General features: G+C 45.5%; 1 protein-coding gene across 5 annotated transcripts in view; it reads left to right on the top strand.

The window, feature by feature from the left end:
• The first annotated feature begins 1,687 nt into the window (after positions 1–1,687).
• Positions 1,688–18,231, top strand: part of RAB11FIP3 (RAB11 family interacting protein 3) — a 79,563-nt gene continuing 63,019 nt past the window's right edge. The window contains exon 1 of one of the 5 annotated variants that reach the window (XM_067707232.1): positions 1,688–2,731. In XM_067707232.1, the coding sequence (XP_067563333.1) occupies positions 1,688–2,731 (1,044 nt within the window). The remainder of the gene's footprint in view (positions 2,732–18,231) is intronic. The other 4 variants (XM_067707236.1, XM_067707233.1, XM_067707234.1 and 1 more) reach the window with 4 other exon arrangements.

Here is an 18,231-nt window from a genome sequence, read left to right as displayed (position 1 = left end):
TCTAAAGGGAGGACTTCCCTGGTGGAGCAGTGGTTGAGAGTCCACCTGCCAATGCAGGGGACACAGGTTTGCTCTCTGGTCTGGGAAGATCCCACCTGCAATGGAGCAGCTAAGCCCATGCACCACAACTACTGAGCCTCCACTCTAGAGCCAGTGAGCCACAGCTACTGAAGCCTACATGCCTAGAGCCTGTGCTCCGCAACGAGAAGTCACCGCAATAAGAAGCCCGCGCACCGTAACGAAGAGTAGCCTCCGCTTGCCGCAACTAGAGAAAGCCCGTGCGCAGTAACGAAGACCCAACACAGCCAACAATAAATAAATAAATAAATAAATTCATATATTAAAAAAAATGTCTACAGGGGATGCTTGAGGTCCAAACGCCCAGTCCAAGTGCCCAGGAACTTGTTACCTTTAATATTTCAGGAACAGAGTTTCTTGAAGTGGTCTAAGCAGGTAGGTGCATGCTTTCCATGCTGGGGTTCTGTTTGGGTGCATCAGCCAGCCAAGGAATGCAGATTTTTCATGAATTGGCACAGTAGCAGTAGGAGTGCTGCTTCCTCGGGGCACAGCCCTCGCCTCATTTGGTTTTACCTCCTCCACATTAATACCCTTATTTAGAAAGGTTGACACATCACTGTAACTACCTCTGAAAACTGTATCTGGTCAAAGGCACCAGTCCAATTTCAGATTCTTGCCAAACTGGAGATAATTTATTTTCTTTGAATGCAGTATCTTCCTCATGAAAGCATACAGCTCTTATAAGAAATTGAGAATATAGTTTTAGGGTTGCGGGGCGGTATTCCTTTGCCCTTCTTTTCCCTAATGCCAACCTCACAAAATCTGGTGCCATGTGCCCTGGGATTTTGTCATGGGAGATGAATCAGTTAATTAACACACTGCTCCTCACAGTACACTTGGAAACAGGTTCAGTTTCCTTTGGTTCTTGCCAAAGATGCTTATGAACATACCTAGTGCTGGTGCTTTCCCCGATACATCTCATTACAGGCTCTAAATGAAGACTGTAATGTTAAGTGCACCTCGCCTGAGGCCTGGCAGCTCACCGGCTCCTATCCAGCATGTCTCCGCTTTCATGCCTGCTTCAAGGTGCCCATGTTGCTGCCTGGCACCCTGTGTCCCCACTGACTATAGTGACATCTAGAGAAACACATGTCAGTTGTCAAAGACAGCCGCAGTGCTTGGGAGGCTTGACCGTACACTGGTGATGAACACTGGATATCCTACGGGAAATAAAGCACTTGTCATAGATTTTAAAAAAGGTATCAGTGTTTGGCCACGCGTTCCTTCGGTCACAAGTGATGGACCTCATTTTCAGGGCCCTTCCACACTCAGGCGGGGGCTGCTGCTCTTGCTGCCGCAGGTCAACGCCTGGGCTTTTCCGCGCGACGGGCGACTGCGGAGGGTGCCACTTGCACTTTCCCCGCCCCATTAGAATCGTGTTCGTTGCTTATCAATTTGTGGGAGCGCTTTACACTTTCAGGACTCAGTCCATCCGTCCAGTGCGTGGGTCGATGACGTCAAGCCCGGGCCCACAGCCTCCTGCTCCCACCTCTCGCTCCCAACTATCGGTACACTGCGAGGGACCGAAAACCCCAAACCACGCAGCCGCGCCGGCGCCTGCCTTTATAACAAGGCGGCGAGGGGCGGGGCCAGCGTGCAGCGCGACGTGATGACGTCAGGCCGAACGGGGGGCGGGGCGAGGGCGGTGGCGTGCGCTCCGGTACCTCGGGTGCTTTCTCGTCGTCCGCCTAGGCTGCGTCCCCCTCAGCGTACACCTCCGCGTCGTCCTCCTCATCAGGGTCTTCTTCCTCCTCCTCCTCCTCAGGGTCTCCTTCTCGGCGTCCCCCTCCTCGGCGTCCTCTCCCCGCTCTCCCCCTCGACTTCCCTCGGCCGCCCGCCGCCGCCATGGGCCCGCGCCCGCCGCGCCGCCGGGCCGAGGACAGCTGAGGCGCGGCGCGAAGATGGGCGAGGGCGAAGCAGGGCCCGAGCGCCAGCCCGAGCAGTCCGGGCGCCCCGCGCGCGCCCGCCCGCGCCGCCGCGGGGATGCCCGCGCCCGCCGCCGCGCCCTGAGCGCCTTTGTCTGCCGCCCGCGCCGCCCGCCGCACCACTGGCCTCGCGGGCCCGCGCCGCGGCTGGGGTCGCGCCCATGAAGATGGACCCGAGCTGGCCGGCCTCCCCAGCGGGCGGCCCGGGCCCAGACCCAGAGCCCGGTGGGCCCGGAGCGCCCGCCGCCCCCGCCCCGCGCCCTGGGCTCGGCCCGCAGGACCTCGCGGCCGGCGCGGATGCTGGGCGATCTCCGGGGCGGGAGCGGCAGCCGCAGCGCTCGAGCCGGGACTCCGACCCCGACCCGCCGCTGCCGGAACTCGGCCCGCTCTTTTCCTGGATGACGGAGCAGGAGGGTGACGGCCCCCCGCACAGCGCGTCTGGCCGCGCGCAGGACTTCAGCCGCAGCCATCACCTGAGGGGCGAGGTCGACTTCTTTCCTTCCTTCGCGTCCCCCGCGGTGGGCGAGCCGGCCCTGGAGCTGGGTCCCGGGGACCCGGACCGGCCCTCGGACTTTAGCCAGACCTGCCCCCTAACAAGCGAGCCCGCGGGGTGTCCGGAGGACGGCCCCCGCCTCCGAGCCGTATTCGATGCCCTGGACGGGGATGGGGACGGCTTCGTCCGCATCGAAGACTTCGTCCAGTTCGCCACCGTCTATGGGGCAGAACAGGTAACTCGCAGCGTGGCAGACGGGCCCCGCGCGGTGTTCGCGGAGTGCCGGTTACGCGTTCTCTTTTGATTCAGTTCTTCTACTCTCACCTCTGGTTGAATTTCGCTGAAGCACCTCTTCCCCCTTTAAAGAGGTTCTATTCCCGGGAGTCAGTTTCTTTCCCTGCCATCCCAAGCCACACAAGCTTATCTCTCCTAAATTGAGAGATGCTCCTGGCGTGGGGACATGCCCCTAGGCTGCCGAATAAAAGTGCCCCGTGGATGGAGAAGTGCCAGCGGTTCCCCCAACTGAGGGCCCAGGTCTGGTTTGGCTGAAGTAATTCACTTCTTTGGTCTGCAAAGGACAGGCTGCACTTGGATGCTTAAGATCATGTTAATCTATTTTGAGCGCAGTTACTTTACTGTGTGTGTTTGGCTTATGTTTTAGGTAGATTTGTTGTTGGGGAAACAGTGAACGTGAAAAACGGTCATTTCCATACCTTTTGCGCGGAAGGGAAAGGGATGAACCCCAGAGGGACGGGAATGAGCCTAAGAGCACAGCGGTGAATACAAACTCGAGCAGAACTCCATCAGGGCCATCTCCACTCTTGTAGGACAGGTGAGGTGCTGGACAGGTGACGGGAATGCACAGGGCAATGGCAGGAGTCCTGTGCAGCTCCCAGGGCTGCGGCTGCTCTGGGAGAAGGTGGGCCTCAAGATCCAGGTCTTCCTCCATCTCAGCACTTATGAAAGTTTATGTGGAGACAGCAGCAGGGCTGTGTATGTTCTGCTGTTAACCCAAATAGACATCAAATAGGTTACTGGTGTTCATTTTTAAATATTTTACTTAGTAGTGGGAAATCACAAAAGGTTGATCTGCTAGTTTCTGTATTTTATTGACTTTTCATACATGTGGGTATTTGTTAAGTGGGTGTTCAGGTACATATGCATGTTTAAGCCAAGAGGTAAAATTGACATCCTGCTATTTAGGGTGTCTGCCATAACATTAAGAACCTTTATAAAGGATCTGTGTGCCCCCAGAGTATTCACAGTGTCCATTGAGCTGTCATGTAAAGAACTGGGTCGTCCTGAGTCAGGGCTCCTTGTTGAGTTTTCAGCGTGGGCATGTCCCTGTGGGGCATCCTGAATGTTGGCGTCTAGGTCAGTGTGAGCTCCTGTTTAGCTCTGGGTTGAAGACATTGCTCAGGACAGGTCTTCCATCTCAGTGTAATGGGCAGAGAGAGAGATACGTGACTGACAGTTTCCTGTATGGTTAGTATGGATTGTGATTGCTGGTCTAAGTTTTATTTATTTATTTTTTTAATAAATTTTAAAATATTTTATTTATTTATTTTTGGCTGCTTTGGGTCTTTGTTGCTGCACGCGGGCTTTCTCTAGTTGTGGTGAGCGGGGGCTACTCTTCGTTGCAGTGTGCATGCTTCTCATTGCGGTGGCTTCTCTTGTTGGGGAGCACGGGCTCTAGGCACGTGGGTTTCAGTAGTTGTGGCACGTGGGCTCAGCAGTTGTGGCTCGTGGGCTCTAGAGCACAGGCTCAGTAGTTGTGGCGCACAGGGTTAGTTGCTCCACAGTGTGTGGGATCTTCCCGGACCAGGGATTGAACCTGTGTCCCCTGAATTGGCAGGTGGATTCTTAACCACTGCGCCACCAGGGAAGTCCTGGTCTAAGTTTTTTTATGCTTTTCCTTCTTGTCCCTCGGCTGGAGAGCACCTTGGGTATCCTTGGTTGTTTCTCATTAGTGTGATGTGTCTTCTCTGCAAACATTCCCTTCCTCATTACACCAATCAAGAATGTTAGGAAAGTGGCACATTTGTTCTTCTTTACCATAATCTGACTCTTAATAGAGTGCCTTATAGCTTATATGAGGCTCATTTATGTTTTCACTGGATCATCAACCTTTCTCTGAGGTAGTAGGAGGCAGAAGGGATTCATCCCACTTTACAGGTAAGAAACTAGAGGCCCAAAAAGGTTAAGTTACTTTCCAAGGCCTCACAGATTGTCAATGCAATAACAGGGACTACACCTAGGTCTTCTGGGCTCATAATGTTTAGGTGGCTCTCAACTTCCTAGGTTTGGCGCCCCTAAATAATCCCATAAAGTTTCATCTTATTGACTTAATAAAACCATTTTCATTTGAGAACCCCCTTTTGTTGTATCATTCTTAGTGATCACAGTGGGAAAAAATTGGGGTTGTTATTTGGGGCTGAGCTTTTTCTAAATACAAAGTAGAAATGAGTCAACATTCTTTGTTCTGGTAGCCCCTGGTGGAATTTTAAATTTGGGGGTAAGGCCAGGATGACTCAGGATTTGGTGGGGATGGGCAAGTGAGGGAGATCTCTTGTGACGTTGCCCCTTCTGTCTGCTGTCCCAGACTTCTCAGGAAGAAGCAGTGTTGGATGTGATCTAAGTACCAGACTTGCGCAGGTTTCCTGGGATGGTGGAGGAGAGCTCTTGTTTTGAAGCAGATAATTAACAGTGTAGCAAAAGGTTAATTTTTGTGTCTGTGTAAGGTTTGCTAGCCTTTATTATGACTCAGTCTTGCTTTTCCAAGTCCAATGTCAGAATACATTATAGAGGAGCAAAGAGAAGAAATATTCCTTGATAGTGAAATAATTTAGAGAAAAGTGAAGAATTATACCTCATGATAAATATTTTTAATTTTTTAAAATGAAAAGTATTGAACATACATAAGAGTAGAGAGCATAGTTTAGTGAAACACTCTACCTGCCCCCAAGCCATTGCAGTTTCCCAAAGTCTTGGTTCATTTGTGAACTCCCTACTCCCCACCCCCAGATTACTTTTGAAGCACATACCTGACATATCATTTCACCCATAAATATTTCAGTATGTATCTCTAAAAGATAAGAATTCTTTTTTAAACATTTATGATTTTTTTTTAACTGTAGGAACAGTTTGGATAAGCTGGATAACAGCAATAAAGACCATAAGTTGCTGTACTTTCCACCTTGAGATTTCAAAATAGTGAGTTCATGAGTCTCTTAGGCTGGTCACATTACTGTCCTTGATGATCGCAACTCAATTATCTTGATTATTGTCAAATTTTCAAAGGTAGCACTTTCAGTATCTTTTAAGTAATCTGTTTATGAAGGAAGTGTTTTAAATTATTTAAGTGGATTATCTGAATTTTTAATAGAAGCAGTTCCCATTCATAATACAGATGGCTTTTGTGTCCCTCTTTCTTTAGCAATGTCATGGTGTGTTTGGCTCTCATTACCTCATCTGGTGATAGATCAGGTGTGGTGTAATAGAACACAGTGTTGGCAGGAATTGAAAGGGGAAAGAAGACTACAGCGGAGCTCTCTGGTTGTATTTTCTTGACCAGGAATTTATAGTCAGATGTGCCCAGGCACTAGTTCTGAAGTTGCAATAGGTTATCTTTAAGGCCTTGACTGTCTATGAAGATTCCTCGTTGACGTGACCCCTTTGTACTGAGAGGACTGATGCTTTTGTAGTCATCACCAACTTATCATAAAGCAGAAATTGTAAAATAAACTGTGAGAGTATTGTGAGAAGGATTCATTTCTTTTGGTGTTATTTTTCAAAGGAATTAATTATAATTGTAAAGGTTATTTTCACAGTATAGCACTCACTTAAGCATTTACATTTTAACAGTCACGGGTCCTTTCCAGAAAGCCCTGCACGTTGGAGCCGTGAATGCCCTTCAGTAACCTTGTGGGCCCTGTCCATCCTCCTCAGCACTTGCAAAAGGAGGCTGCTGGAGGAGGTGTCAATGCAGAGAAGGTCTCCCTGCTTTTCATTCCTTTCCATTCGTCTGCTGGTGGGCAGTTGGAACTCCCTGGGGACGTTTGGCCACACCTTTTAGTTGCTTCAGTTTCCTTTACAGTTTCTGTCCTAGTCTTGGGTTTGCGTGTGTGTGTGTGTGTGTGTGTGTGTGTGTGTGTGTGTGTGTGTGAGAGAGAGAGAGAGAGAGAGAGAGAGAGAGAGAGAATGAGTGTGCGTGCGGGAGCAGGTGCACGTGAGAGCTGGTAGTGTGTGTGTGTCTGGGTCTGTGTGTCGGAGGAATTGCTAAAAGGCAGATGACGTTCCTTTCTGTGCTTGGATCCCAGGCAATTTTGTTAGTGTCTTAAAAAATGTCTTTTTCATAGTATAAAAGTAACGCATGCTTATTATTTTTAAAAACTGGAAAATACAGAGTTATAAAATATAAAACAAAAAATGACCAATAATCCCACTATCACAAGAAAAACAGCATTAGCATTTTTGTGCATTTCCTTCCAGACTTTTTTGTATACACACACACATAACTGTATAGAAGTACACAATTGAGGTCGTATTGGGTAGAAGCTAAATTATTTTTATAGATGTTTATTGTTTATTTTCTATTATTATTTTTAAATGTTTATTTATTTATTTGACTCTTCCTGGTCTTAGTTGCGGCATGGGGGACCTTCGTTGCGGCACGTGGGTTCTTTTAGTTGCAGTGTGCAGAATCTTTAGTTGCAGCATGCGAACTGTTAGTTGCGGCATGTGGGATCTAGTTCCCTGCCCAGGGATCAAACCCAGGCCCCCTGCATTGGGAGCACGGAGTCTTAGCCGTTGGAACACGAGGGAAGTCCCAGATGTTCATTGTTTAAAAAAATAGAAGTAACACCAGTAAGCAAAATATAAAAATAAGAATCACCTATAATCCACCATCCAGAGATAACTATTTAAGTATTTAATGTGTAAATTAAAATATATGTAATAATGCTTCATTGTCCAAAAATGGTATAATTCCATGTCTGTTGTTTTGAACCTGCTTTTTGACCTGTTTTTTAAAATTGAAGATCTCAGATGTATACATTCGTCCCTCTGTATGGAGGGTAGGATTGGTTTCAGGACTTAGCCCCCTTGGATACCAAAATCCATGGATGCTCTAGTTGCTTATACATAATGGTGTGATATTTGCATATAACCTATATACATCCTCCCATATACTTTATTATTTTTTGTTCTATAATATTTTTTATTGAAATATTGTTGATTTACAATGTTCTGTTGATTTTTTTGGTTTTATCATTTTTTCCTCCTATATGCTTTAAATCATCTGTTTTACTTGTAATATTTAATACAATGTAAATGCTGCATAAACAGTTGTAAATACAGTGTGAATGTTAGGTAAATAGTTGACAGCAGGTGGCAAGTTCAAGTTTTGCTTTTTGGAATTTTCTGGAATTTCTTTCCCCCAATTTTTTTGGCCACTCTGCACAGCATGTGGGATCTTAGGTCCCCGACCAGGGGTTGAACCCATACCCCCTGCAGTGGAAGTGTGGGGCATTAATTTAACTTCCCTGGACCACCAGGGAAGTCCCCCCAGCCCCAGCCCCCAAAATGTTTTTGATCCTTGGTTGAATCTGTGGATGTGGAACCCACAGATACGGAGGGCCAGCTGTACTTTAATGGAAGCCTAAGGCTTACTTGTCCTCAGGGAGATTCAGAGTCATGTGGGATTATTCCAGTGTAGGATCTAACATTTAGGAAGAATTAAATTCCATGTGGACTACACAGATCACATTGTAAAGGGCACCAAGTTAGGGGTTGCTTCCTTTTCAAACACTTGTTTCGTTTAAATTCTGGGCACAGGGTCTAAACATTAATTATAATAAAAATATCAGACAAAAGGGTTAGGCACCCACTGAAGACTGTTTAGGTGGCCATTGAAAGTACTTTTATGATAACTGCAACGTCTCCAGTGTAGCCTAGATTATCACTTCTGATATAAGTGAATAGTCATATATAAATTCATTGTATGTATACCACGATTTTAACTGGGTAAAAGTTATCCATGTGAAAATAAAAGTGTTGAAGGACGTATTAAAAATTATTTTTCGGGGCTTCCCTGGTGGCATAAGTGGTTACAAATCTGCCTGCCAGTGCGGGGGACACGGGTTCAAGCCCTGGTCTGGGAAGATCCCACATGCTGCGGAGCAACTAGGCCCGTGCGCCACAACTACTGAGCCTGTGCTCTAGGGCCCGTGAGCCACAACTACTGAGCCTGCGTGCTACAACTACTGAAGCCCATGTGCTGCAACTACTGAAGCTTGTGTGCCTAGAGCCCACACTCCGCAACAAGGGAGGCCACTGCAATGAGAAGCCTGTGCACCACAACGAAGAGTAGCCCCCGCTTGCCGCAACTAGAGAAAGCCCGCACGCAGCAACGAAGACCCAGTGCAGCCAAAAATAAATAAAATAAATAAATGTATTCTAAAAAATTATTTTTCGTTGTGTGGGTGCGTGTGGTGGAAATGGGGTGGTTTTATTTGAAGTATTGGCCAAATTTTTATTATGTTACTCATTTTAATTATTTTGAAAAGTAGTGCCTGTACATATACCATAAATTTCAAACAGTATAAAAAGGAATCTAGTAAAAAATTTCATTGTCATCTTTAGAAATAAAAAATGTAAATAAACCCGAAAGACAAAATATTTACATGTTTTACTTCGACTCTGTTAAGGTTTTAGTTCAATATACAAAATACATCTAAAGAAACTAAGATTTTCTAGTAAACTTAAAAACTGCATAGAACGTTGAATTAGCATGTTCAGATGCTTATTGAAGATGGAATTTTAATTTTAAAAATTTATTTTTAAAATTTATTTATTTATTTTTGGCTAAGTTGGGTCTTCGTTGCTGCGCGTGGGCTTTCTCTAGTTGTGGCGAGCGGGGGCCACTCCCCGTTGTGGCGTGCAGGCCTCTCGTTGCTGTGGCTTCTCTTGACGCGGAGCACGGGCTCTAGGCGCGCGGGCCTCAGTAGCTGTGTCTCAGGGGCTCGAGAGCGCAGACTCAGTAGTTGTGGCACGCAGACTCAGTAGTTGTGGCTCACGGACCCAGTTGCTCCACAGCACGTGGGATCTTCCCAAACCAGGGCTCGAACCTGTGTCCCCTGCATTGGCGGGCGGACTCCCAAACACTGCACCACTAGGGAAGCCCTTTAATTTTTATTGATATTTGGAGAAATGCGTATGAGAAAATGCCTGTAATTTTTGAAGGTTGGCATTTAGCTTTCATCAGCATCTAACGTAAGTAAGAACTTCCTGGTGAAAAGAATTGCACTGATTGCATTGGAAGTTTCAAAAGCTTTTGAGATTAGTCGATTAGTATAAATGGATTCAGTATCATGGTTAGGGAGAAAAAGAAATTTTTTCAGTAGGTACATTTTGTTTTTTCTGTCTAAATATTTAATACTTGTTTTGGCAAGTTGGTATTACTCTGGTTACAGTCTTGTGGTGGTGTGTTTTTCGTAAGTTTCAAAACCAGAGCTAATGTTGAGCCAGTGTCCTGTCTGTGCTGATGGATCAGCTGTCCCGGCTCCTTGTCTGTAAACCTCTTGCTGGGCAAGCTGAACCTTGGGCTGAGAGCAGCAAGCCTGGAATGGGTGCTGCCCCCTTTCAGCAGGGACATATTGTGGGCAGGGTGTCCTGGATGGCTGCTCTAAATATGACACAAACCAGAGAGCCAATAACATTTTAGTATTATTAGCTGTAAATTACTTGAAGTAGTGTCACGATGCATATTAAGTCCTTTTGCATACAGTGTCTGTATGTCTGTTATTTGGGATTTCTAAAATCCCAGGTATTTTTAGCTATTTTCTTGAAGTCCCAGCTATTTTTTAAAGACCCATGTCTTCAGAAGGATTTAAGGATATATAACTCCTGTAATTCTAGTTTGTTAAATGACCTACTTTGCTTTTTCTTTTGTTGGATAATTTTTAAAAGCATTTACAAAAGTTTTAGAGCCTTCTGTGCCCACAGGTAAATAGTCCTGCTATAGTCAGAAGTGAGCTTGCCTGTTCATATCCCTGTTTTGAGCTAGGGCTCCATGGTGTTGGGACCTCACCCAACCTCACCTCATCCATGGTGTGGATGTCAGAGGCTTTAATGATCCATTGTTCTTTTTTATTTCACATACTTTACTCTGATTTTTCTTTAAGCGAGTTTAACCAGCTTAAAGCCTAAAATTCCGGTTATGAATGATGTGGTAGCACCTGTTGGCTGAGTCTGTTGGCAGGTGGTTTATGTGTTTGGACCAGAGGCATTGTTCAGGACTCTAAAGGCCTTTATTGCCATAAATCACTGGGTCAGTAAACAGAACAGTGGCTTAGCATTTTACTGTCACTAGCAATCCAAGGATGTTTTATAAACCTTTTTGTTTAGATTAAGCTTCCTGCCAGTGAACTGATTAATCATATATATTTTAATTTTTTAATTTTGAATTTTTTAATTAAAATTTTTTATTGAAGTATAGTTGATTAACAATGTGTTAATTTCTTCTGTACAGCGAAGTGACTCAGTTTTGTATATATATTTATATTCCTTTTCATATTCTTTTCAATTATGGTTTGTCACAGGATATTGAATATAGTTCCCTGTGCCATGCAGTAGGACCTTGTTGTTTATATATTTGACAAGTTAATTGGTAATTTTGGGCTTCCCTGGTGGTGCGGTGGATAGGAGTCCGTCTGCCAATGCAGGGGACATGGGTTCGATCCCTGGTCCGGGAAGATCCCACATGCCGCGGAGCAGCTAGGCCCGTGCGCCACAACTACTGAGCCTGCGCTCTAGAGCCCGAATGCCACAACTACCGAAGCCTGCGTGCTTAATTAAAGCCTGTGCTCTGCAACAAGAGAAGCCCCCACTCCCCGCAACTAGAGAAAGCCTGCGTGCAGCAACGAAGACCCAACACAGCCAAAAAACATTTTTTAAAATGGTAATTTTAATTTTACTCATAGATTACTTGAGCCACAATAAAAGTAAATAAAAATTTACACTGATTAGAGAGATTAGCATTTCCTTTGAAAGCCTACTAAAGTAACTTTAAAAACTTCAACCAGTGAGAATATTTTTCTCACTTGACAAACAGATGAGGATGGTTCGAAGGTGTGAGTTGCGGGAGACATCTGATCAGAGGATGGCTGGCCTCCTGGCTCTGCCAGAGTTGATGGCTGGCTCTGTGTTAGGTCCATCCTGGAGCTCCTGACCACGCCCGCACAGGAGCACAGGTCTTCATCTGGGAGAAGCGGGAAGCACAGCCAGCCCAGGGCACCTCTTTGGCCCCAGTGTTCTGAAGTAGGAGCTCTCAATAAGATTTTTTTAAAACATGTGAATCACAGATGATATAAAAACTCTTAAAAGTCAAAAGGAGGGCTTCCCTGGTGGCGCCGTGGTTGAGAGTCCGCCTGCCGATGCAGGGGACGCGGGTTCGTGCCCCGGTCCGGGAGGATCCCACATGCCGTGGAGCGGCTGCGCCCGTGAGCCGTGGCCGCTGAGCCTGCGCGTCCGGAGCCTGTGCTTCGCAACAGGGAAGGCCACAACAGTGAGAGGCCCGCGTACTGCAAACAAACAAACAAACAATAAATAAATAAAATCAATTAAAAAAAAAAAAGTCAAAAGGAAAAGAGACCAAAGCTGATAGAAAAATGAACAAGAGATATGAAGACATTGCACAGAAGATACACAAATGGCCCTTAAATATATGAAAAGATGCTCAGCTTCGCTTATGATAAAAGAAATGCAAATTAAAATCGCTGAGATAGCATTTCTCACTCTTGGCATATATGTAAAAGCTTGAACACATTCTCTTGGTGACGTTTTGGGAAACAGGCATGCTCTTGTATTGCTGTGGGAGTGCAGGGTGGTACAGTCCTCTTGGAGGGGAGCTTGGCATTATCTGTGTGTGCATTTACCCTCAACTTCACAGTCCCACTTCCAGTCATTTACCCTGAGGATATACCTCCCCAGGTGCGAAACACCAGATGCATGGGGTTATTCATTGCAGCATTATTTGTGATATAAAAATGGAAACAACCTAGATGTCCACCCAGGATGAGTGAACCAAGGTACATCAACTTAACTTAGAACTGTACAGCTGCAAAAATAAAAAAGGAAGATTTCTATGAACTGGTAAGAGTTATTTCTAAGATGTATTAAGTGAAAAAAGAAAGTATTGATACAAATTAATATGCATACTATGTGGTAGGAAAGAATGGGTGCTTATATGAGGCCTGCTAGAGTAAACAATGGGGATAGAAAGTAGAATTGTGGGTGCCGGGGGAGGGGGATTAGTGTTTGATAGGTAGAGTTTCAGTTGAGGAAGATGAAGAAGTGCCAGAGATGGATAATCGTGATGGTTGTACAACAGTGTGAATGTACTTAATGCCACAGAGCTGTATACTTAAAAATGGTTAATTTACCCCAACTTAAAAAAGAAGAAGAGGAAAAAAAAAAAAAAAAGATCTGAGGTCCAGAACACTGAGTGATGGACTTCAGTCTTCAGTTCAGAGGAGGAGGAACTGACAGGAAGAAGAAGGACCCTCCTGGCCCCCAGAGCAGGCTCTTCTCCTAACCTACCCTCTCAGCCTCTAGTCTGATCCTCAACCCGTCCGAGGCTTCCATAGTCAGAGGCTCTAGGACAGGGCCTGACTGAAAAGAAAAGAAGGGAGAAAGTGTGAAATAAGAAAGAAGAGGAAGTAAGAATATGTGTATATTGTAAGTCAAGTATACTTCAATAGAAAAAAATTTTGAGTATATATATCTGCTTCTCTTTGCAAAAAGAAACATAGGAAGGATAGACTAGAAACTAATTAAAATAACTTATCCAAGTAGGTGAGGGCAAGTGGTAAGGGATCTGGATGGAAGTGAAACTTATCCGAGTATGCCTTTTTATATAATTTTGACTTTTTGAACCATGCAGATATTCTGCATATTCAAAAAGTAAAGCAACAATGATAGAAAAAAAGACTAATATTGAATTCAAATAGAAACAGGTGAACCTAGAAGTATATTGAATTAATAACATAACCATATAAGAAAGAGTAATTCCAGTTACACACACAGTACTCTGTATTCCTTTAGTGGGATATATTCAGAAGAAAAAAAGAACTACAGAGAAATATACTACAGAGTAGGTTTGTTGTTGATAGGTCAGAGTAGTAGTTCTGAACTGACTTTGGCCATATTTTAGGATAAAATGAGCACATGTACTGGTGTTGGGAACCAGAGTTCCCTGGGAGGAAGGAGATGAAATGTGAAGAAGAGGTGAGGAAGGACCCTGCTGTCTGGTGATTTAAATCGGAGGTATGAGTATGAATACATGATTAACAAATATTCCTAACCCTGTTTTCTGAGAGGGTCTAGGGGCAATGATACCCCAGTAGCACTGAGTACACCTAGTCCCCAGATTTTGGTTGCCAAATACCATTTTCCACTAAAGGGATCAGGGATCCTTGGAGAAGTGACGTATTCCAGGTTCTGGGCAGGGAAAATTCAATGTGAGCCTGGATTATCTTGTACCAGAAAGCAAGGAAGTGTTCAAAAATGGATGGGGACATGCCAAAAAAAAGAGAGCAGCTTGAATGGGTTCCTAATGGGCAAATCTGGGGCATTTTGAGCACAAAAAAGAATAACGATCATGGATACATTGAATTTAAAAAGTCCATGGCACAGAGAATAAAAATCACTCATAGTGATACTCCAAAGGGGGTGCATGGGGCTTCTTATAGACAAATGCCAGTTAAGGTAGAAAGTCGGAAAGATTTAGACAATCAGTATTTTGCAACCACCAAGGTAATAATTGATTCAGGCAAGGATCATCAGTGGTTGTCAAAAAACGTGGTTTAAACATTTTGTTGGTGGCAGGGACGGCAGGATACTCACACAGTCTAAAGTGTCTTTCCAGTGATGATTGATTACAAAGGGAAAAGATCTCTTTACGTTGGAGAAGTCTGGTGGATTCCGCCTTGAGCACGTGATCAAACTCAGACTCTCTGGTAGTGGACAGACTATGCCCCTCCATGGGATGCAGTGGGAGGGACAACATTCTTGCCAAAAATGTTTGACCTGAGTCAAGTAATGAGAAAAAAGTCAGACACATGCTGTAGGGCATCTGCAGGACAGCTGCTTGGACTCCTCAAATATGAGTGTTGTGGAACTTCCCTGGTGGTCCAGTGGATAAGACTCTGCGCTCCCAATGCAGGGGCCCCAGTTTCGATCCCTGGTCGGGGAACTAGATCCCACATACATGCCACACTAAGAAGTCCACATGCCGCAACTAAAGATCCTGAGTGCTGCAACTAAGACCTGGTGCAGGGCTTCCCTGGTGGCACAGTGGTTAAGAATCCACCTGCCAATGCAGGGGACACGGGTTCAAGCCCTGGTCTGGGAAGATCCCACATGCCGCGGAGCAACTAAGCCCATATGCCACATCTACTGAGTCTGTGCTTTAGAGCCCGTGAGCCTAGAGCCCATGCTCCGCAACAAGAGAAGCCACCACAATGAGAAGCCCGCACATAGCACAAAGAGCAGTGCAGCCATAAATAAATAAATAATGACCTGGTGCAGCCTAAATAAATAAATAAATATTAAAAAAAACCCTCATATAATAAAATATCAGTGTCGTAAAAAGGGTCGGACACATAGATTGAAGAAGACTAAAGAATCATGACCACTAAGGCCTGGCCCTTGACTGGATGCTGGATTAAAAGAAAACAAAACTACAAAGGCCATTATTGGGATGGTTGGGAAATTTTGAGTATAGATGGAACACTTGATAATAACAGTGTTAAATTCCTTGTGGGTCATAATACTGTTGTCATTATGTAGGGGGGTCTTGTTCCTAGGAAATACATGCTGGAAGGGTTAGAGAGGTATCAGGACATCTGTGGTTTACTTTCAGCAGTCCCACAGGAAAAGCACGTGTGTGGAAAGAGACTTATAGCAAATGTGGAAAGACGTTAGTCATTGCTGACTCTAGGGGAGGGATGTAGGTGTTTCTTGTGTTCCTCGAACTTTTTCAGTGAGCTTGACGTATTTAAAAATAAAAAGGAAAAATACAATATGGGAAGTTCATTGATGTAATCTACACTACATCTTGTACGGAATGTTAGGTTGTGTGGCTTTTATCAATCTTAAAAACAACCAACAAAAAGAAACAAAAAACTCCTTTATTCCCAAACAAGTGAAAGGAATGTTACACCTATGCACCCAGGTTTTCCTTCTTATTGACTCAGTGCCCCGTCTAGCATTGTTGGTTCATCGAGTACACAAGGTATGCAGTGACCCCTCTCTTTGACACAGGGGTTGAAATGGGAAATTAAAACTCCTCTTAAACTAGGAATAGCTTGTGATAAAACCATATTCTTATTTATCAGGAGATTCTGCTCCCCCAAGGGGCGTGAATATCTTGTTCAGCCCAGAGTCTCACTGAGAAGGGAATTTAGAGAGAGCCCCTTTCCTCTCTCTGGTGACAGTACTCAAATGGGATAAACCCATACTTGAACAAATGTGTGAAAGGACCTTAGAAATGCTTAGGGAGCTAAAAATAACTTCTTGTTTCAGGGCAACTTCATGTATTTTACGCTTTGTGTTTTGTCATGAAAATGGCTGGGTGCTGCTGTGGAGCGTGTACATACACATACCTTAAGTGTATATGGCGGGTGTTGCACATTGCGGTCCTGAGGTTCGTTCACTGTGGGTTTTAGATATCAACAGAGTGCAGCAGAATGGACTTGTGTGGGGTTGGTTTAAGCCACAAAGATCCTGTCGTCACTGCTAGTGATGTAGAAAGCCTTTAAAGATGGTACAGTGTAGGGCTTCCCCGGTGGCGCAGTGGTTGAGAGTCCGCCTGCTGATGTAGGGGACACGGGTTCGTGCCCCGGTCCGGGAAGATCCCACATGCCACGGAGTGGCTGGGCCCGTGAGCCATGGCCGCTGAGCCTGCGTGTCCGGAGCCTGTGCTCTGCAACAGGAGAGGCCACAACAGTGAGAGGCCTGCATACCGCCAAAAACAACAACAACAAAAAAGATGGTACAGTATATATTGTGACCTTTGGGTGATGGGCAGGAGACTCCTTGTGTATGTAGGTTGTCAATGCCTTAGACCACTGATTCATCAACTTTTTATCTCAGACTCCTGTACATTGTTCAGTGTCGTTAAGTACCAAAGAGCCTTCGTTTATGTGGGTTATTTCTGTTGGTCTCTGCTGTATTAGAAAGTAAAACTAAAAACATCTTTTTTTTTTTTTGCTGTGTGGTGCGGCATGTGGGAATCTTACTTCCCCGACCAGGGATCGAACCTGTGCCCCCTGCTTTGGGAGCGTGGAATCTTAACCACTGGACCACCAGGGAAGTCCCTAAAGTATCTTTTTATTAGTTCATTAAAAAATAATCTATCACATGTTAACATTAATGGCATATTTTTGAAAAATAACTGTTTTCTAAAATAGCGAGAGGAGAGGCATTATTTTACATTTTGGCAAGTGTCTTAAATGTCTGGCTTGATTGACGAGAGCTGGTTTGTTTAATATCTGCTTCTGCAAGCGATCTGTTGTGTCATGTAGCCTCTGGAAAACTCCACGGTACATTCGGGAGAAAGTGTGATGAAAGAAGGCAAAGGACGTCTTAGGATGTTATGGAACTAGTGTTGATTTTGCAGACCCCCCTTCCTCAGACACTAGGGTCCCCTGGGGTCCCTGGACCACTGGTTGGTTGAGAACAGCTGTCTTACACTCCTGAAGTGGCTGAGTTGTGGCCTGATCTCACATGTTTACACGCATCCGAATCACCTGTAGATCCCGTAGTCACTGGCTGCTGGGCTGCCCCAGAGTGTCTAATTGATCTGGTCTGAGTGGGGCCTGTTTCCTTGGCACAGTTCCTGGCGATGCTGCTGCCCCTGGTCCTGAGGTCATGTTTGGAGAGCCACTGTCCCAGAGAGTTCTGAAGATGTTTGCATCTCTTTAAAGACCACGCTCCCCAGTCATATTTTAACATGCCTCTTTTCCTCACTGCTGTATTTATCTGGACATTAATTTCACCAGTGTTTACTTGGGGCCCACTCTGCCGGCCCCTCAGGAGGCCTCCGGGCTGCCCTCTGCCCTCTCTGCTTTGTCTGGTAGAAAATCACAGACAAGAAGCCAGGACCCCGGCGGAGAAGTCTATTCACCTTGGCCCGTTCTTCCTGCCGTGTCCCTGCTACTCTCTCACTTCAGCTTACTACGTGTGTTTGGTAATTACTTTATATTCTTTCTTTCCTTCCTTCCTTCCTTCCTTCCTTCCTTCCTTCCTTCCTTCCTTCCTTCCTTCCTTCCTTCTTTCTTTCTTCCTTCTTTCTTTCTTTCTTTCTTTCTTTCTTTCTTTCTTTCTTTCTTTCTTTCTTGCTGTGTTGGGTCTTCGTTGCTGCATGCAGTCTTTCTCTAATTGCGGCGAGCGGGGGCTACTCTTCATTGTGGTGCGCTGGCTTCTTATGGCTTCTCATTGTGGAGCATGGGCTCTAGGCGTGTGGGCTTCAGTAGTTGTGGCACGCGGGCTCGGTATTTGTGGCTCATGGGCTCTAGAACGCAGGCTCAGTAGTTGTGGCGCACGGGCTTAGTTGCTCTGCGGCATGTGGGATCTTCCCCGGACCAGGGCTCGAACCCGCGTCCCCTGCATTGGCAGGTGGATTCTCAACCACTGTGCCACCAGGGAAGTCCTATTTTATTTTTTTCTTAATTT

Source organism: Pseudorca crassidens, chromosome 15 (genome assembly GCF_039906515.1).
Source record: "Pseudorca crassidens isolate mPseCra1 chromosome 15, mPseCra1.hap1, whole genome shotgun sequence".
Lineage (NCBI taxonomy): Eukaryota > Metazoa > Chordata > Mammalia > Artiodactyla > Delphinidae > Pseudorca > Pseudorca crassidens.
This window is presented reverse-complemented; position numbering and strand designations above follow the sequence as displayed.